The sequence below is a fragment of the Telmatherina bonti genome (genome assembly GCF_933228915.1).
Source record: "Telmatherina bonti genome assembly, chromosome: 2".
Taxonomy (NCBI): Eukaryota; Metazoa; Chordata; class Actinopteri; order Atheriniformes; family Telmatherinidae; genus Telmatherina; species Telmatherina bonti.
The window spans coordinates 25,943,952-25,963,229 of NC_136620.1; the positions used below are offsets into that span (position 1 = coordinate 25,943,952).

A 19,278-nucleotide genomic window follows, 5' to 3' on the forward strand; every position below is an offset into this window, starting at 1 on the left:
TTTTAGAGTTTAATATTTTGGGTTTCCACTCGCAAAACTCTGATGTTAAAACTGGTGTAAACTCAAACTTTTTTGACCAGGGTTCAAAATCCTTTTTCTAAACTGATTCAGCTTCAACTGTTGAATGACTGGCTTCTTGTAACTCATAGCTCTACATGGACTCTCTTAATGTCACCATGAACCCACTGTTGTGTTGGTCTAACAGCCACTGTAGTCATTTATCATAGTAGTCATCTGGATCGCGCTGAAGGTTTTGGCCTTCAAGGCGTCAAATGAAAGCAGGGTGGCACGGCAACTTATCTCTGGTGATATTAACAGAATCTGCAGGGAGCGAGAGAGGGAGCATGCCCTGGTGTGCTACCACATTGTTGCCATGGTGGTCAGGGTCTGGAAACATTCTAGAGTTTCCATGACATTGCCACGGAGACTTGGATGACTTGGTTAAATCTAGTCAGGCAACTTTTATTCATTTTCTCTGTTTTTCTCTGTTTAACCATCTCTTTGTTCATGCATTTCTCTGTTAATGAATACATCTTCTTTTTTCTGTTATGACCACCAGGATTGACCCCTTCCTCTTGGCCTCACCCCCATTTTCCTCTTACCAGTCAGATTGTCCAAACCCCCTTCTACCCATCTCTCTCCCTGCTCACCCCCTCCAGTTTCTGAGAACTAACTGGGCTTTGTAAAGAGCTTTTTGTGTAGTGATTAACACAAAGTTTGGCCAGAGTGTTCTGTGCATGTTAGGACACAGAATCATGGCGTGTGTGTGTGTGTGTGTGTGTGTGTGTGTGTGTGTGTGTGTGTGTGTGTGTGTGTGTGTGTGTGTGTGTGTGTGTGTGTGTGTGTGTGTGTGTGTGTGTGTGTGTGTGTGTGTGTGTGTGTGTGTGTGTGTGTGTGTTTTCGAGAGATGGAAAAAGAAAGATGAGGACGGGGTGTATGGAGGGATTTTAGCAGCCTGTGCAACAGTAAGTAGAGTAGAGAAGAGGCATAATGGAGTAGCCAGATGAGATTTGATGTGAACTGTACGATTGGGGAAAGCGTTCTGGTCCTGATCTGATTATGTAACACTCATAACTCAAGCCAGCAGCAGCAGCTGCCCTGAGATAAGGGAGAGGTGGCATAAGGATTGGATATAATGTTGCTGGGTGTTTTTTTCTGATTTTATAGGAATTCTAGGAAATAATTTAGATATATCCAAGAAAGCTTTTATATTTGTGTGTTAAGCAAAATAAGAAAATAAAACATAAATCTGGCAGCAGTACAGCTATGCTGCTTAATCTCAGTTCAGTTTTCTGTATTTCTCTGCTTATTTTTTTTTTAAACTTTTGTTTATTTATATGTTGAAACAAATGACAACGAACACTCATCTTAAAATTAACAATAACAATAAAATAATAATAATAAAAAAAAAAAAACTATTTAAATTTTTAATGTGCTACATACATCCATACCCACAAACAGGAACTAATTAAATTTCTTGGCTATTTGTAGTTTTTCTGTCTCCTGAAGTACAGGTGGCTGTATCTCTTGAAATGTCTTAACTTTAAATTGTCATTTTGCCGTTACTCTTTTCATTCCCATCACATCTTTACCTTCTCCCACCAGAGATCTCTGCTAAGAGGTTGTGGTTGTAGCCAGGAGTCTATTCCTTTTTTTTACTGTAATCAGTATTTGAATATGTTTAGTTAGCACAGTTTTTGGTATAATGCTCAATAAGAATATTTGTAGTTTTTAATTTTTTCATACAGATACTTTCAATATTTTCCCTAATGTGTTTCCCTGCTTCAGAATATCATGATTCATATTGATGGACTAGCTTCAGCAGAACCTGATATCAAATTAATATAGTGATCCATGCACTTTAATCAGATGTGCCAAAGCAGGGACACAGTTAAAACATGCAGATACTTTCATCCCAGGGACCAGGACTGGGAAACACTACATTACAGGACATGGAGAAATGTTGCGAAGTCTCTGACGTCAAGGTTTGTTAAACTGTTGCTTAGTGAAACCTTGTTTTTATAACTCTGCAAACACCCACTGCACTATGAATCGACTCCAAAAGGCGGCTTGCACCAAGTAAGCTTTACGTTGGCATTAGGATTTATGTCAAATAAATGCAGAGGATCAGCTGATCTGAGAATCTGGAAACCAGAGATATCAGTCAGTCATAAACACATTAAAAACATCCTTTTCTTTCATCCTTCTTTGTCAGTGACACTTTAATCCATGTAATCCACAACTGTTCTTCTCTGAACTGTCTTCCTCAACTGTTGCTTATGTTATGACTGAATTGTCTTTGTCCTGACACCGTCGCTTTCTCGGAGCTCATCCTCTGTCTGAAGCTCCGTCTCTCCCCCATTGGCAATCAGTGTTTTATAAGGTGCTGCTGTACATGTAATAAATCTTACACTCCTGTAGTTATGCTCCCAAACACATGACCTTCTGTTGTCATTTGACCCTCTTCTTAATCTAAGCCACAAAACTGAGAATACAAAGCAGTTTTTTTCTTTACATATGAGGCTTGCTCCTTTACAGTACAGCAGTAACACAAGTCGAGAGAACAGATAACTGGTTACAAGCCTACATTTAGTGGGAGGCTGTGGGAATGATGTAATCTTGTGGAAAAATTAAGGCGGATTACTGTTAGATTGAATTAAATCACACGCATTTGATGGAGATATTTATTTTTCAACATGTTTTCATAACTTCTCTTTACTAATGCCATTTTTATCTCCTTTATTTTGTTTCTCTGAGAGTTTCTTTGTTTCCAGTCTGGGATAAAGAAGAAGAAACAGAGTCCTCTGTCATAAATGTGTTTACAGTGCAGTTCGTTCAGCATCTATTTTAGCATTCTCACTAAGTAGAAACAGTTAATAAGAATTGCACACAAATCTATGTGGGATTATGAGTTAAAACGTCTTATGTAACTCCGATTGTTGTGTGCACCACTGGTTTGTGTTTGCAATCCAGTGACGTAAATGTGAATACATCAAAAACACTTTGCTTAGTTGAACTGAATTTGGAATTTAATGTGGATTTGGTGGGAATTGTGACAATGCTATTTTCTAAAAATGCAAATGAATAATTGTCCAACACACATAAAGAATAAGAGAGAAAAGAATATGTGGACAATGTCCACTTCAGCTTCCTTTATAGCTTTTAAACTAAAGATTGCTTTTTGGTTTGAAGTCTGAATGTAAGCACTTTTTAAAAATGTAATTAAACTTCATTTCCATTTCTTGAAGAAACGATTTTTCTGTGACATTAGTGTGGGAGTTATTCATAAAGTTGAAACCATTGGGGGGCCAGATTTCACATAGGTTTACACTATTTTTACCTGATGTTTTGAGCATGTTTTTAGGTCCTAAAATATTTCAATGTTCTATATGCATCATTGAGCTTATGCACTAATATACTTGGTTCATAATGCTTCTTATTTGTGGATCCATACTTAAATATTTGTTTTGTTGACTCTAAAATCTTTAAGAAAATCATCCTTTTTAAAAAAAATTTTTTTTTTTAGAGCCCATAGTGAGGAACGGCCGTCCTCCATCCGCCCACAGTGTCCACTCCTTTCTCCACCAATATACCGGCTCTTTTAAAAAGCCACCATTAAGACGGCCTCAGAGTGTCATCGGAGGAGGTCTTGGGTCTCTCATGGTCATGCCTCGCAATGGCAGTCGTCTCGGTGAGACACACAAACGCTGCACAAGTCACATCTGATATTTGTCTTTTCTTCTTTTACTTGCATCAGAACAGAAAAAGTTTGAGATTTCAAACCAATTTAATTGAAATCAGACTAAAAGTGAAAAGTCTGAATATCACACTGCTTGTATAACTCTTGCATTGCACATTTCTACTACATTCTCTTGAGCCTGAAAACATCCTAATAAACTACTCATTTAGCCATATACAACCAAAGATGCACATTGCTAATTGTTGAAGAATCGTCACTACTTCATACACTCACACTACTTTTATTTATAATTAAAAACGACTTAATTCTGGCCTATTCTACGCAAACCAGGAGCTTGGCTTCTCCATCCAGATGCTGTGATTAAATTTGTGACATTCCAAAACATGAATATAGCCCCTAAAGGAAATGGAAATGTGGCTTTTTGTATGTATGAAATCAGAATTTGCTCAGGCATGGGCTGAATCACATTTAATGCATGAATTTTCCACATACAACCCTGTGCCACTGACATACATAACAATCCATCTGTCAGATTTATTAAACCTTGTTTACTGCTCCTCTGTTGTCAGCCTGATACAGAGAGGAACTTGGAAAGAACAAGGGCTTGTGAAAAATAAGGTGGTTTTTTTTTTTTTTTTTGCTGTTTTTCCTTTCTTGCTGAATTCCCCAGCTGGTGTTTAAGCCTGTGTTTTGTTTTTTTTTACTCAGATCTGCTTATTTTGTTACACTTTATTGTCTTTTTCCCCATCTCTCTGTACTCCTCTCTAGATATTGTCCATGAGAATATGAAGATGGGTTCAGATGGGGAGAGCGACCAGGCATCGGGGACATCTTCTGATGAGGTGCAGTCGCCCACAGGTGTTTGTCTGAGGAACAGAGGGGGCAGGCGCATCTCTGCTGAGGTGAGATTTGTTTCTGAAACTTCATAGTGCTGATGTCCTTATGTGGCCTGTCTGCTTCATGACTCATGGATTTGCTGTAGGATGTGATTCACTTCTCACATTAACAAGCTCTGATGTGTGAATATGTTCCAACACCTTAACTCATGTGCATTCGTACCTTTTGCTGAGTTATTCAACCATCTCTATCAGTGAACATATGTTTGGATGCATTTGCTCAAATCAAAGAGGCTGAATCATCTCAGCACAGGAAACTTGGCGTGGGTGTATTTTCAAAGTGAGTGCAGCAAAATCTTCAACCGCTCACATAATCTTTGCAGGACTCAAACACACATGCGTTGCAATTTGACTCATTGCTCTTCTGAGCACAATTTTTAAATGTTTCAAAAAGCTTTTGCATTTGTCATCACCTTTTTTTTTCCTCAGACCTCTTATTTCACTGTCTTCTAAACACACAAACTCAGCCTGATTTTAGCATTCCTGTAGTGATCTCATAATGCCAACATTATCATGGAAAGACCTTTCTGTGAATGCAAGACTCACAATAAAAAGGGATTGTTGTTGTTGAATCCAAGGCCTGTGAGTTTTCATATATAACAACCCCAATGCTGAAAAAGTTGAGATGCTGTGTAAAATGTAAATAAAACCAAGATGTCTTGATTTTAAATTGCATAAACCTACATTATATTCCCAAATATAACATATTAAACATATCCAATACATTTTTAAGATATATAATAAAACATATCAGATGTTGAAACTGAGACATTTTATAGGATGACCGCAAACAAAGAACAAGTTTGATCAGGGTGATCTTTACTGTTTTGCAGCATCTGCTCTTCTAACCATTTGTAAACATCTGGGAAATGAAGAGATCAGTCACTGTAGTTGTAGGAGAGAAATGGTGCCCGTTACTATCTGAGGCAGGATTCTAGCAGCTCAACCATCCTGGACCTTCATTTACAGATTTTTTGTTTTTGGATGTATTAAATAATCGGATTGCCAAAGTCCAGTCCTCAAGATCTACAATCCTACAACCTTTTGGTACAACCCATATCCAACACACCTGAATAAATAGCGGAATTCCCTCATCCACATGGTAACAATGCCTTTCTATGATTCAGGTGTGTTGAAGGGTTGCATCTAAAAGTTGCAAGATAGCAGATCTTGAGGACGGGATTTGGGCACCGCTGCTTTAAATGTTTGCTATTGGTGAAAGATCTGGACCACAGGCAGGTCAGGTCAGCACCTTAACTCATTGCTATGTTATTGTGTTTTATACAGATTATATTTTAGCTTTGTTAAATGTTGTTTGGATGGGAACATATTTAACTCTAAAACTTGTAACTTTTCACTATTGTTGGATCCTTTGCATATTTGTAAGCTGCCCATCCAATGGGCCCTAAGCAACCCTATACCAGAGATGCAGGTTTTCGAACTGTTGGCCGATGAGCCGGATCGTCCCATCCCGCTTTCGTCTGCAGGACATTGTGTCCATGGTTTTCAAAAGAATTTCATACTTTGATTCATCTGAGCACAGAACAGTTAAAAAAAATCACAGTAAATCTTTTAGACAGTTTTCCGATTAATTTATTTTTTATTCAGATGTCACAGGTTTGAATTTTTTTCCTGCAAAATCTCTAAACAAAACATGACTTTATTAAAGTATTGTTTCTACAATGAAGTTGAATACTTCTGTCAAAAAGGTAGAAAATAGTACATGTAAGTATTTTTTCTTACAAAACGAAACTGCATTTGGCCCTCTTTAACACAGTAAAAACATCTGAAATATCCAAATATTAAACAACTTTAAATTAAAACTTGTATTCCTTTTCATAAGTTTGTTGACTACTGGCTTCACTGTTGGAGATTTATGCAGATTGCTGCATTAGTTACATCATCGGTAGTATCATAAAAGAGCTGGATGGATGTGATGCCAGTGATATACACATTTTGTTTTTGTCAACATGTTTTACTGTAACAAAAAGCAAAGCTTTTTTGTATTGTAATTTATATTGATATTTTAAATAATGGAAAAAGGTATTTCAATCTTACAAATAATGACATTTAGTTTCCTGTGGAAACGCAAAGTTACAAAATGGTGAATAAATTGTAATGAAGATTTTAAGGTTTTTAAGGATTTGTGAAGCTGTGTAGAGGGGCTTCAGTCTCAACCAGCTGAGCTACTTGCCACTCCTGAAATGCTGCATGTGTCTCTTACCTTTCTTTCAACAAAACAAGAAAATGGATTCTTGAGTTCATCTTGGAGTCAGTGGAACCTGCACCCATCATGTGTGGCGAGTGCCTCAGTCTCAATGGACTAATGCTGCTAATACAATTTAAGAGATAAACACCTGACATATCAGGAGTCAGAACACATGATGGTCCACTTTCACTATGAAAATGTGAAATGACAGCCAGCGCATCCTCATTAATACCTACATTCTCACTGAGTTCAGCATAATGTCATCTATAAGAATGTGTGGTGTTATTTTTTCTCCCAGTATTGAACCTGTTATCTTAAAAAATTTAGCAAGAAGTAAATGCATTTGATGTCCAGATTTTGCCAGTGAGCTGTTGCGTGCAACCTGCTGAGCAAATATAAGAGGAAAAGTCATGTGATTAAAGAACCCTCATTTCCCTCTTTCTTCTCATTGGTTACTTTGGTTGCAGAGTTGCTGGGGATTTACAAGCATATAGCTGCATTTTCAAACAAAGCAAACATGTGAAACTGCATGAGGAGAAAAAAGATAAAACCATCAAAAAAGAAGCATTTTTATTTTGGGTTTCCCCACACACAGTTACATGACACATCACCTCTGTGTTGTGTGTGTGTCTGTAAGCGGCAGACTTTACTTCCTGTGACTGTTTCACAACCATAAAAAAGTTGATTGTGACTGAAGCACAAACATATTTCTACTGATTCTGGCAGTCCACAAACTTTGGATTGTTTGTTTGAGTAGCAGGGTTAACTGCAGTCTGTCTTTGTCTTTGTGGTGTTGTTGTGACACTCAGCATAGAGGAAAGAAAAAAAGTAGCAGGAACAATGAGAGCATCTCTGTTGGCGGTCAGGTAGTTTGTCGCTCATCTCTTGCTGCAGAGGAAGCAGTGCCTTGTTGGGATTACATCACAAGGATTAATGTAATACTGTCCAGATGGGACCCCGTTGTAACAGATTAGACTGACTTGATTGGACAACGGGAGGAGGGTGGGATGGAAGCAAAGGTCAGGTGACTGGTGGCATCAGTTGTTCTGAGGATCAACCACCAATCCTGGCTGTGCATGCAGAAAACGCCGGGCAGCAAAGCTAAAATGTGTGTAATGTTTTCAAAATTATAAAAATTAAAAAAAACTAAAACTAATATTTATATGATGGCGAGGATTTTTAATTGTTGATAAATCTTTCACAACATTTAGAAAATGGTTAAAATTGTTAGTCCACGTTATTTTCCAAAGTGTTTGTTGATGTTTTACCTTTCTGTTTACCATTTAAGAGATTTTTTGAAAATAAGTTAAAGGATATTTAAATGTGTAAATCTAAAGCAAGTAAATAAAACATTTGAAAATAAATCTAGTGTATCTTTAAAAATACTTTTAACATTCATTTTTTATTTTTTAATTTTCATTTACAATATGAGGTGTTACTCTATTTACATTTGATGAAGACAGGGGAATTTGTTTTTGCTTTTCTTTATTGCTGTTAGTTTTACAATTGGAATATGTCAACTTTGACCAAGTAATTAAATGAATATTTAAAAAAAAAAATGTATTGAAATTATTGTGATTTTTAGAAAAATAAAAGGTGGTTTCTGGCACAATTAAGAAAAACATACATTGCTTGATAATTTCGGCTTTACAGCATTTTTTTACAGAGATGTAATATACAGTGTACAGACCCGTACACTAAAGCAGACTTTCATTAAATTCAAAGAAATATTTAGAAGCTGTGACCTCTCCATTTCATTAAATCTGTCTGGTTATGTTCTGCTTCAGCATCAATTCCCTTAACTTAGTGATGTAATAGGAAAAGCATAATCACTTCTTTTAAGCGGACCATATGGGAAGAACCACGTAGGTAACAAGTCACTATCATATTTGACTAAAAGGCTGGAGGTCAGTTGACCTGTCCAGGAAGCGGTTGCCTTCAGCTACAAATTTATTAACATGTGAATGAGCCTACGTTGAAATGCCAAAATGTTCAATGATACATACCTGTGGGGTGTAGATGTCCAATCTTACCTCATACAGGGAGGAAGTACAGTTAAAGCAGTGAGCGAGGCCGGATTAACCAGTGATCTAACAAATTGAGGAAGTGCATGATGGGAAGAATCCAGATGTTGTACTGTGTAAGAGTTTAATTTTTATGCAACAAGCTATTACTGTTTACTTCTTTGGTACACTGGAAAAAAAAAACTTTTTACCCTCAGTTTCAGAAGGGGCTCCAGAGACGAGCATTATAACCCCAGATGAGCTCAGAACAGTCTAAAATCTGTTTGCGTTGCTTTTTACAGTGTGTAGACTGATAAGACCTAAAAGAGACTGCTTCTTATTGATTCTTCTGACTTGTGGTGTTTATTATTGGCTGTTTATTCAGAAATTGCTCTGCTTGATGTCAGAGTTAATCCCCTTAAACTAAGTTTTATGATTTTATTTATCTGTTTGTGTGTGTGTGTGTGTGTGTATGTGTCTGTGTGTGTCTGTGTGTCTGTGTGTGTGTGTGTGTGTGTGTGTGTGTGTGTCTGTGTGTAGGACTTGAATAAACGCCTGTCCCTGCCAGCCGATATCCGGATACCTGATGGTTACCTGCAGAAATTTCAGCTGAGCAGCCCACCCTTCGACCAGCCACTGAGCCGTCGATCTCGCAGAGCATCACTGGTGAGGAGGAGGAGGATGCACAGAGAAATTAGAATTACTAGAGAAAGAAAATAAAGAAGCAAAAGGATAACAAGTGGTTATCTAAATGAGACATTTAGGAGAGAAATACACAAATTTTATTCAAGTTTCATCACTCAAGTTGGATTATCAGGGTTGGAGAACTTGATGAAGGTAGCAGTTACACATATTACCAGTAAAAATGGTTCAATCAGTTGATTAGTTTTACTGACTAGAAAGTAGAGTTTTTACAGTTAACTAACGGACCGAGAAATGATTGTCATTTATTCTGACAATTTTAATCATTTTCAGCATCTTTCAACTCAGTAGTTGTCTTTTCTCAGCCTCTCACGTTTAAAACTTTCAGCTTTCAATCAGACTTTTTACCTCTTTCATAAACTAAATCATTTTAAGTATTTAATTGCTCAAGAAATATTGGCAGGATTTCATTAGTTAAAGTAATTGCTCATTATAATTGCAGCATTTTATGAAAGCAGTGGTAATACAGTTACCACAGATCAGTGCACATCAAATATGCATGGGTGTTGCTGTGGGGGCTGTCCCTGTCTGGTGGGTCAGGATCCAGCGCTGCAGCCTTACAGTTGTGGCGTGGGTCCTGTCTGCCCGGACCCGGGTGGCCCCCATGGTGATGGCCTGGGTGGTCTTGTTTGGGGGTAGCCCTTTGTGTAGAGGCTCCCTGAGAATATCGTTTCCTTATCTGGTGCACATCTGGTACAAATGCACCTGGCCATTCATCTTCTTTTAACTGTTACAGGGCAAATAGGGCATGAGTGAGGGTGGTTGTGGGTGGGTGAAAGGGGATGTGTATGTGTGTTAGTGTTTTATCTATTTTTATCTTTTTTGTTGTAAATTGTTTTATAATGTAAAGCACTTTGTATTGTTTTTAAGCACGAAAAGTGCTATACAAATAAAGTTTGATTTTATTTTATTTGAAATACTGCGGTACGGTTACAACTGGGACTGATAGTTATTGATGTGAATAATGCAGTTAACATCACCTGTTACGTTAATTATATTTTCTGGTTAGTCCTTGCATTTAATATATTTCAGAATCTGATGTGAGAAAAAACTGGTTTCAGACAAATCTGCTAAATTAAATTCCAAAGCTACTGATATCAAAAACTTTTTGGGGTTTCAGCAATTTGTTGTCCCCAATGTTGATTTACAGATAAGTCCTTCTAAATATCACACCATAAACTCCAGTCACTCAAAGCTTTTTTTTTTTTTTTTTTTAATTTTATTTTTTTTTATTATAATGATTATGGGCAAATGCTTTAGACGTTGCTCAAGTATCTGTAAAAATCAATGTTTCTCTGTGTGAACAGTGTGAATGACATGACATGATGTCAAACTATGGCTTTCCGAAACAAAACTATGCACAAAACTAAATCAATTGACTTTGCAAAGAAGCATTAATTAGAAAAATCAGATGATGGTTGTCGCTTGTTCATTAATTAGATGTCACCAAAATAAACTTCAACATAAAGTCCAGTATGTGATTGCTGAACAGTGTGAGGACCACCAGGTTGAATGTATTATCTTCACACTGAGGAGGAAAGTACTTCAGTTTGTTGTCTGCTGTAAGCAGGATAGAAAAAGTACCAACCTACTTGTATAAGTTGTACTTTAATTCTTGTACACATCTGAGTGCAAGGTGATTTAAATGAAAGACATGACAAGAAATCAGAAACAGAGCATGAGTCAGAGAGAAGCTGCGGCTGCATGTTTTATTTCTATACAGCAAACAGAAGTGGGAACTTATGCTTTGCCTTTCGACTGTCGAACATCATTCCTTTAGCCTATTGTCATGTGTTTATATGGCGCTCCATCATTCACTTTGTCAACAGCCTTAGAAAGTGGCTTGTGATTTTATTTTAAAAGTGCATCTATCAAAAGCAGAACAGAGTAGTAACGCTCCGCCTCACTCAGTCCAGTTCATTTGCATATATGCTCTCCTGTGAAGTTGTTTATAAAAGCTCTAAATGGCTTTGCTTATGTGTTTGAGACCCCGACTTCTATGCTCAGCAGGCTGGTTTATCCTGCCTTCAGATAGTCTGCCCTCAGCTATTGCAGAAGCTTTCTTCTTACTTATTGTTTCCTTTCATTAATGAGCATTGCGTATAAATTGTTAGATAGCTGGAGTAGGTTCACCTCCTCAGAACCATGAAGGGTTTTTAAAAAAAAAAAAACAACTCCTGAAGCAAACTTTGATTTTATGATTTTCCACAGTGCTAAATCAAGAAATGCAGAAAAGCCATCTAATAAAATATTAAGACAAGCTTTTTGGATTACATTTAAAAATACTAAACTAATTGATGCACCTGTTTCCCTCTTTATATTTATCCTGCTTATGGACAATGTCTGCTGTCTCTTACTTTTCTTATAAACAAGCATATTGAAAAACCCAAAAGCTGGCAGTCTTTTGTCACAACAGATTAGTTTTGATTGGGTTATGGGTGTTTGACCTCCTTACGTCCTTTCCCCGATGCTCCACAGCTGCCATAAGGATTTGTCATAGTGTCTGTTAGCTTGTCAGTGCTAATAAATATTCTGTCCAAATTAATGCTATTTGTCCTTTTCTGTTCACTAGTCAGAGATAGGTTTTGGGAAGCTGGAGACCTACATTAAACTGGACAAACTTGGGGAGGTACGTGCGACTGTCAACCTTGACTTTGTTTCTCCTATCTTCCAGGTGGTAATGTTCCCATTGTGTAGTGATTAAATGTGGCTGCAGATTTTAGTTTGGCCTTTTCACCCTCTGAAACCTTTTACCATTCTCATCCTGATCTCCAGGGTACATATGCAACAGTTTTCAAAGGGAGGAGTAAGCTGACGGACAACCTTGTAGCACTGAAGGAGATCAGACTTGAGCACGAGGAGGGGGCGCCGTGCACAGCTATCCGCGAAGGTAAAACACTTTAGAGCTCCATAGTCGATAAGTAATGCTATTTATTCACCAAGCAGATACTAAAATCCCCCAAAATCCTCCAAAAAACGGAACTAATAATATGGGATGGAGGGTGAGAGTAAAGGTACAAAGTGGGACAGTACAATCAGATTACTTCACCTTCAAATTCCCTTTTCTGAAGCCTGAATCACAAATGAATCTAGCTTATGTAGATCAGGAAGGAGTTCATGTTTATGCAACATTAATAGTGCATATGGCAAATCTAATTAATCATGCAAGCTACATCCACATATTTACTGATTCACTGAGGTAAAACTGGAATTTGCTCTGTGAAAATGTACAATATTGACCTGTTATAAGACTTAATTCCCAGTGAATTTAGGGCAAGGTTCTGTTTTCAGATTAGTTAAAGTGACCTTATAAGGAGAATAAAATAGGGAACACAGTCTTTTTTTTTTTTTTTTTTTTTTTGGCTTTGAGGTGAAACCCTGAGACACCACTGAAAGAGACTGGCAAGGTTCAATTTGTCCATTTTTCTCCCCTTTTTCTTAGTGTCTCTACTGAAGGACCTGAAACACGCCAACATTGTGACACTGCACGACATCGTCCACACAGACAAGTCGCTCACACTGGTTTTTGAATATCTGGTGAGACTGGCTGAACCTTTGCAGTCACCTTGTCCATGACTCACTTGTTGTTCTCTTTATGGACCCTGAAACGAATGTATTTCACATCATTATTATTCATGGTCCTCTGTAGAGTCGAGGCTGTTTACCAACTGTTGTAGTTTCTGTGCTTGTTTGCCCCTTTTCTCTAACCCTCTTTTTTCATCTAGGACAAAGACCTTAAGCAGTACATGGATGACTGCGGGAACATCCTGAGCATGCAGAATGTCAAGGTGAGCCTCCGCAGGCGGCTGGACACCTTCATCAGCTGTGAAGACTTTTTAGCTGCTGGTGTCTGAGCTGGGAAGCACCGTTTGTGTGCCCCCTGCTGGTGAAATGTCAACCCTAATGAGATTAACAAAAAATGAAACAATACCCTCACTCTTCCAAAAAAAACCAAAACGCTTTTTTGCTTATTTATTGTAACAAGTAAAAATTCAAAATCCTAATTAAGATTGTTGATACGGAGTCTCAACCCTAAACAGTAACCTTTAAGAGACTACTGCACATAATTAACAAGGCAAGGTGAGTTTATTTGTAAATCACATTTAATGTGAAAGATAATTCAAAGTGCTTTGACATAAAACATTAAAAGCATTACAGCAGGGTGCAGGAAGCATTCAAAAGTTCTGTAAAAATACATAAGAATTTTGAAGACAAAAAGCTTAAATAAAATAGATAAAATGTATTCAAATTAATGTGAGGACCTAAGAGTTGCTTTTATAACAAGCATCAATTCCAAAGGTTTCAGCAGACCTGCAGTTTTCTAGGATTTTGTTCTACATGTAAGGAGCATAAAAACTGAATGCTGCCGCTCCGTCTTCTGTTCTGACTCTCGGAAGCGAAAGCAGATTTTACCCTAATGACCAGAGGGAACCTGGTTGGTTCATAACAAACCAGAAGATCCTGAATATATTTTGGCCCTAAACCATTTAGTGCTTTAAAATCCTGAATTTAGTTTATAAAGTCCATTCTTTGACAGACAGGAAACCAGTGTAAAGATCTGAGGACTGGAGTTATGTGATCCACTTGCTTGGTCTTGGTAGGACGATGCAACAGCATACATTTAGTTTTCCTTAAATGGGGTTTGAATGTAATTCGTTAAGCTGAATATTTGTGGTAATAATGTCAAAATCTCTCTTTCTAGATTTTTCTGTTCCAGATTCTGCGAGGTTTGGCCTACTGTCATAGACGGAAAGTTCTCCACAGAGACCTGAAGCCCCAAAATCTTCTCATTAATGACCGAGGAGAACTCAAACTGGCTGACTTTGGTAAAATAAAGTTACATGAATTATTTATCAATGTTTATGGTTTCTTTATATTTTTTTTTCTTTATTTGAAAAATATCTCATGCTTATATATATATATATATATATATATATATATATATATATATATATATATATATATATATATATATATATATATATATATATATATATATATATATATATATGTATATATATGTATATGTATATATATGTATATGTATATATATGTATATGTATATATACACATATATATATCAATCTTTTTTTTTTTTTTTTTTTTTTTTTTTTTTTTTTTGTGCTGTTTTAAAACCTTTGATAAGAAAGTCATCAAAGCTCTTAATATTTTTGTTGAATGTGTTTTTTTTTTTTTTTTTTTTTTTTTTTTTTTACATGTTTCTGCTTCACAGGCCTGGCGAGGGCCAAGTCTGTTCCTACTAAAACATACTCCAATGAGGTGGTAACGCTCTGGTATCGGCCTCCCGATGTGCTGCTGGGCTCCTCTGAGTATTCCACGCAGATAGACATGTGGTGAGTGGGTCTGGCTCAGTGGGTGGGATTACATCTCTTCTCTTATGGTCTCTATTTAAGTCCATATGCCTAAACAGGGGAAATGCTGGCAGATATAATCCTCAAAGATTTCTCATTTTAATTCTGAAAAGATGCTGTAATTTTTCATACCATGGCTTCATTTACTTCATTTGTGAAATAAGCAGAGGTGAGTGAAGCTTTTGACTTTGATTCTGGTTATACTGCTGTCAAGCTGATTGAGAGTTAAATGGTTTTCTTACATTTCAGCTCTCTGAAACCAAATGTTTCTGCTTTTCTTGAAATGGATTGTAATCAGCCTGTAAATGTCTTGGTCGGAGAAGTCATTACAAAAAGTTACAGGAGTAAAAAAAACATGCCTGTTGAGTTAAATTGATGTCCTAAATTTAATTACCTTTTCATGACTTTCCCCTGCTATCTGTCATCCTGTCCATCAGGGGTGTTGGCTGCATATTCTATGAGATGGCTGCTGGCAGGCCCCTGTTCCCCGGCTCCACGGTGGAAGATGAGCTGCACCTCATCTTTAGGCTGTTAGGTCAGTGCTGCCCCCTGCTGGCAGGGAACTGCTTGACCTTTTACATGAGCCTATAATCACATTAACCCTGGCATGTAGCCCCTGCTGCTGCTGCATGGAAAAACCCCCTCCAGCTGGTGTGGTGAAGTCTAGCTCTAACATGGCTGATTAAATGTCCCTCCACAGGCACTCCTACGGAAGACAGCTGGCCTGGAATATCCTCTATTGATGAGTTCAAATCCTACAAGTTTCCAAAGTACAAGGCACAGGCCCTTATCAATCATGCACCCAGGTGAGGCAGGACCATTCACACTGTGTAGTTCTAACCTCCTTATGTGGTTTGTTTTTTTACATACACAACATGCCCTCTTTTTCATCCGGTCATTTAAAACATTTACACTTCCGCTATAAAAAGTATCTAACCTAACTCCCTCAATCTCTCCTGCTAGTCCACTTACCATTGGAAATGGGAATGAGCATATATTTCTCATGCGACCCAGGTATAGGACAACTTATATGTAAAACCTTAGTCGTTTTCAGACCTGGACATTAGTGTTACTGGGTTTTTTAGTTAGGAACGTGTGCTCTTTGTCACTTCCTGTAAGGAAATCCTGTGGAATAGTTGACTCTGTTTGGCTCAGTTTCCTTCCTTAAACCCAGCAGCATCTATGAGTCACCCCACCTTACTGACCCCACTCCCTCCTCTCTTCTGTCCACTCTTCACCCCCCTTGCAGGCTGGATAACGACGGAATTGACCTGCTGATGTCATTCCTAAAAGTGAGTTGTACCATATCTGCCAGGAATTGATGCAATGTTAAAAGCAGAGTGACACATTTTGCAGCTATGCTAAGACTGTCTTTTTGGAAAGAAGTGCATTTAGTCATGCCAACGCATTCACATCCAACCACACGCTGCTAACCCGATTTTTGTTTTTCCCTAATGACTTCAACTTTCCTTATTTTTGTCCCTCACTTCAGTACGAATCAAAGAAGAGAATCTCTGCTGATGAAGCAATGAGGCAGCCGTACTTCAGAAGCCTGGGGCCACGTGTGCACACGCTGCCAGAGAGTGAGTAATCAAATTGTGATGCAGTAATGCCAACAACTAAGCACAACTTGAAGGATATGGCAGTGTGTAATGAGACTTGGTTTCAGCCTATCAGCACGGACGCAGTTCTCTTGGTGCACTGACTGACTGTATCTTTGACAGACATATCCATATTTACACTGAAGGAGGTGCAGCTGCAGAAAGATCCTGGATACCGGAATTCCTCACACCCTGAATCAGGTGGGGAATATAGAGTAAAGATTAATGAGAATATGCCATGAGGGGTGGGTGGGGGGAGGCAGTGGCTCAAGAGGTCAAGCAGGTCATCCAATGACCTTAAGGTATGAGTGAGAAGTGAAATGAATTATGGATTTAGTGTTCAACAGCAATAATTCTGTTCCTGCTTTTTTCAGTCCGCACTGTTGTAAAATATGTAAAAATTAAAATTTGTATATTTAATAGAAAAGACTTACATGTTGGGTTAACTCACAGGTGTCCAGCTCCAGTACTTGAGTGCTAAAAATCCTGCAGGTTTTTCCTGCATATCTGTTCTAACATTATTGAGCCATTGTGCAGAACTTCATAGGCTGTTGGATACATTAGAGTTCAGTGTGTTGAAGCAGAATATATCAAAATCCTGCAGGACAGTGGCCCTCCAGGGATGGCTTTGGACACCCCTTGGTTAGCTGGGCACACTGTATGAGTGAAAGTGAGCATGAATAGTCGTCTGTCCTTCTTAGTTGGCCCAGTGAAGGGACCCAGGGTTTACCTGCCTCTTGCTTGAAATTGTCCGGATTTGGTGTGGCTCCCCTGAACTGGAATTAGCACGATAGGAAATGGATTACTGATTTATTTATAATGATGATAATTGGCACAGGTGACTGCATTAGAAGATGTTTTGTAGTCTGTAGGGAACAAGAGTGAACAAAGAAGAAAAATAAAGGTAAACCAGAACCAGGAATACTTCTGCTTTCTGTCCGTGAGCTAATTTAAGATGGACAAGTATAAAATGATAATGTGTCCGGTGATCTGATGAATCAAAGTTTTAAACTTATGGCCATCATGTCAAGACAAGAGGATCAAACAGTTGAAAAACAAACATCTGTAAATGTACGAGTGTGTTTACTGCACATAACATCAGCGAAAGTACTTTTAATGTTGGAAGAAAATACTTTTTGAGTTTTTGAGGAGTGTATCCTGCCATCAGATCATATCTTTGTAGGCGAGACGGCGTCAAACCACATTCTGCAGATATAACAGCATGGCTCTTTAGAAAAGTGGATCATGTGTTTTATGACATACCGCTGTAAAAAATAAAAGGTGTCGTCTACTGTAAACATGGGAAGAAATATTAAATAAAATGCGACAGACTGTAACTTCTCTTTCAGTAATGTGGTTGTGTTTCTGTTTACTCCCATTTTATGGAATCTGTAGTTCCAAACTTAGAGCCTGATTATCTTCTTGTCATTGAGGAAAACTACTGAAAACAACAACAAAATGGTTTAAATACTTTTTTTTTTTTTTTTATGTTTCCCCTGTCAGGCAATGGGAAGAACAGAAGACAAAGCATGCTGTTTTAAAAGTTTGGGACTCGACTGGACTTTTCTTTTGGTTTTGTTTCCTGGGAAAGACCTCTCAGCTGTACTGTCTTAAAGACAGAGCAGTAACCAGAGGTGGAAGTTGGCGTTGAACATCATGATCATCACTCCGCGCCACCCCTACATACCGGGGAAACTTGTCTGCAGTACAACCCCCACCCATCCCAGGTTTGGTCTAAACCTGGTTCACATAAGAGACATTTATATACTGTACATCTATATTTATTGAGAAGATAAATTGCTGCTAAATTCAACTACTGTCTAGAATTCTAACAGGCTCAGTCACTTTAATGAATACATGCAATGTGTATAGATTTTTAACTTTTTTGTTGTTTTTTTTTATTTTAAGTGGTGGTCTGTTTTTTAGATATTTTTTTGTTAAATGTCAGAGGGGGTGCTTTGTCATACATACAACTCCACTTCTAAACTCCTGCATGTGCGTGGGTGTGTGATGCTCACATACTGAGGGATGTTCCTGTAGCAGCTCAGTGGGGTTCGATGTTCTGACTTTGTTGCCACAGTGTTGCGCTCAGCTGCACAAATCATTTGTGACCATTCACTGAAAGTTTTCTTTTCTTTTTCTTTTTTTTTTAAAAAGCCAGCTTTGATGTAATAAATGATTGCTTTTATCCAGACTTGAGGCTAATACAGAAGCGGTGTGTTTCATCTTTATGCAAAAAAAAAAGAAAAGGAAAAACTGATATCTTGTTCATTTCAGATGCTGGCATATCATTCCAGGATGCTGTGGTCTCAGTTATGACCAATGAACAAATGCAGGGAAAAAGGCAACAAAATTATTAACAAGGGCATTACAGGAAGAAATGATTAATTTTTAATAAGTCAACAACCTCCTTGTCAGATGTTTTTTTTCTTTTTCCCACCCTAATCTGACATGTTTCTATTATAAAGAGATGCTAAGTGTTGGATTCCACATTTCACACTTTGGGCTTTACAGATGGTTCTCCTGTTTGTCATTCCCGTCTCCATCATTGTGTTGCATGCCTGCTGTGCTGTGTGATGAAGCGCACAGCCACCAAAACTCCAGAAGTTCAGAAGAAACTAGCTCTAGTCCTGCCCTTAGTGAGTCTGAGTTGCAGTCTGTTTAACAGTGTTATAAGAGAAGTTTTGTATTATATTCTTTAACTTTATTTGTGAATAACTGTTGTTTGTGTGGGAATTTGTTGCAGATGCCCCCTACCATATTTGAGTTTTTTTTTTCAAAGAAAATTAAATCTA

At 37.8% G+C, this 19,278-nt stretch overlaps 1 protein-coding gene across 1 annotated transcript in view; it reads left to right on the forward strand.

Annotated features, from left to right (window-relative positions):
• Window positions 1–19,244, forward strand: part of LOC306765909 (cyclin-dependent kinase 17-like) — a 31,616-nt gene extending 12,372 nt beyond the window's left edge. Inside the window, exons 3-17 of the mRNA XM_079253447.1 lie at window positions 3,527–3,691; window positions 4,469–4,602; window positions 9,349–9,474; window positions 12,083–12,139; window positions 12,286–12,400; window positions 12,953–13,047; window positions 13,236–13,298; window positions 14,213–14,336; window positions 14,744–14,864; window positions 15,320–15,417; window positions 15,583–15,688; window positions 16,132–16,174; window positions 16,375–16,465; window positions 16,607–16,684; window positions 17,987–19,244. Coding sequence (XP_079109573.1) covers window positions 3,527–3,691; window positions 4,469–4,602; window positions 9,349–9,474; window positions 12,083–12,139; window positions 12,286–12,400; window positions 12,953–13,047; window positions 13,236–13,298; window positions 14,213–14,336; window positions 14,744–14,864; window positions 15,320–15,417; window positions 15,583–15,688; window positions 16,132–16,174; window positions 16,375–16,465; window positions 16,607–16,684; window positions 17,987–18,024 — 1,454 coding nt within the window. The 3' untranslated portion in view covers window positions 18,025–19,244. The remainder of the gene's footprint in view (window positions 1–3,526; window positions 3,692–4,468; window positions 4,603–9,348; window positions 9,475–12,082; window positions 12,140–12,285; window positions 12,401–12,952; window positions 13,048–13,235; window positions 13,299–14,212; window positions 14,337–14,743; window positions 14,865–15,319; window positions 15,418–15,582; window positions 15,689–16,131; window positions 16,175–16,374; window positions 16,466–16,606; window positions 16,685–17,986) is intronic.
• Window positions 19,245–19,278: the final 34 nt, after the last annotated feature.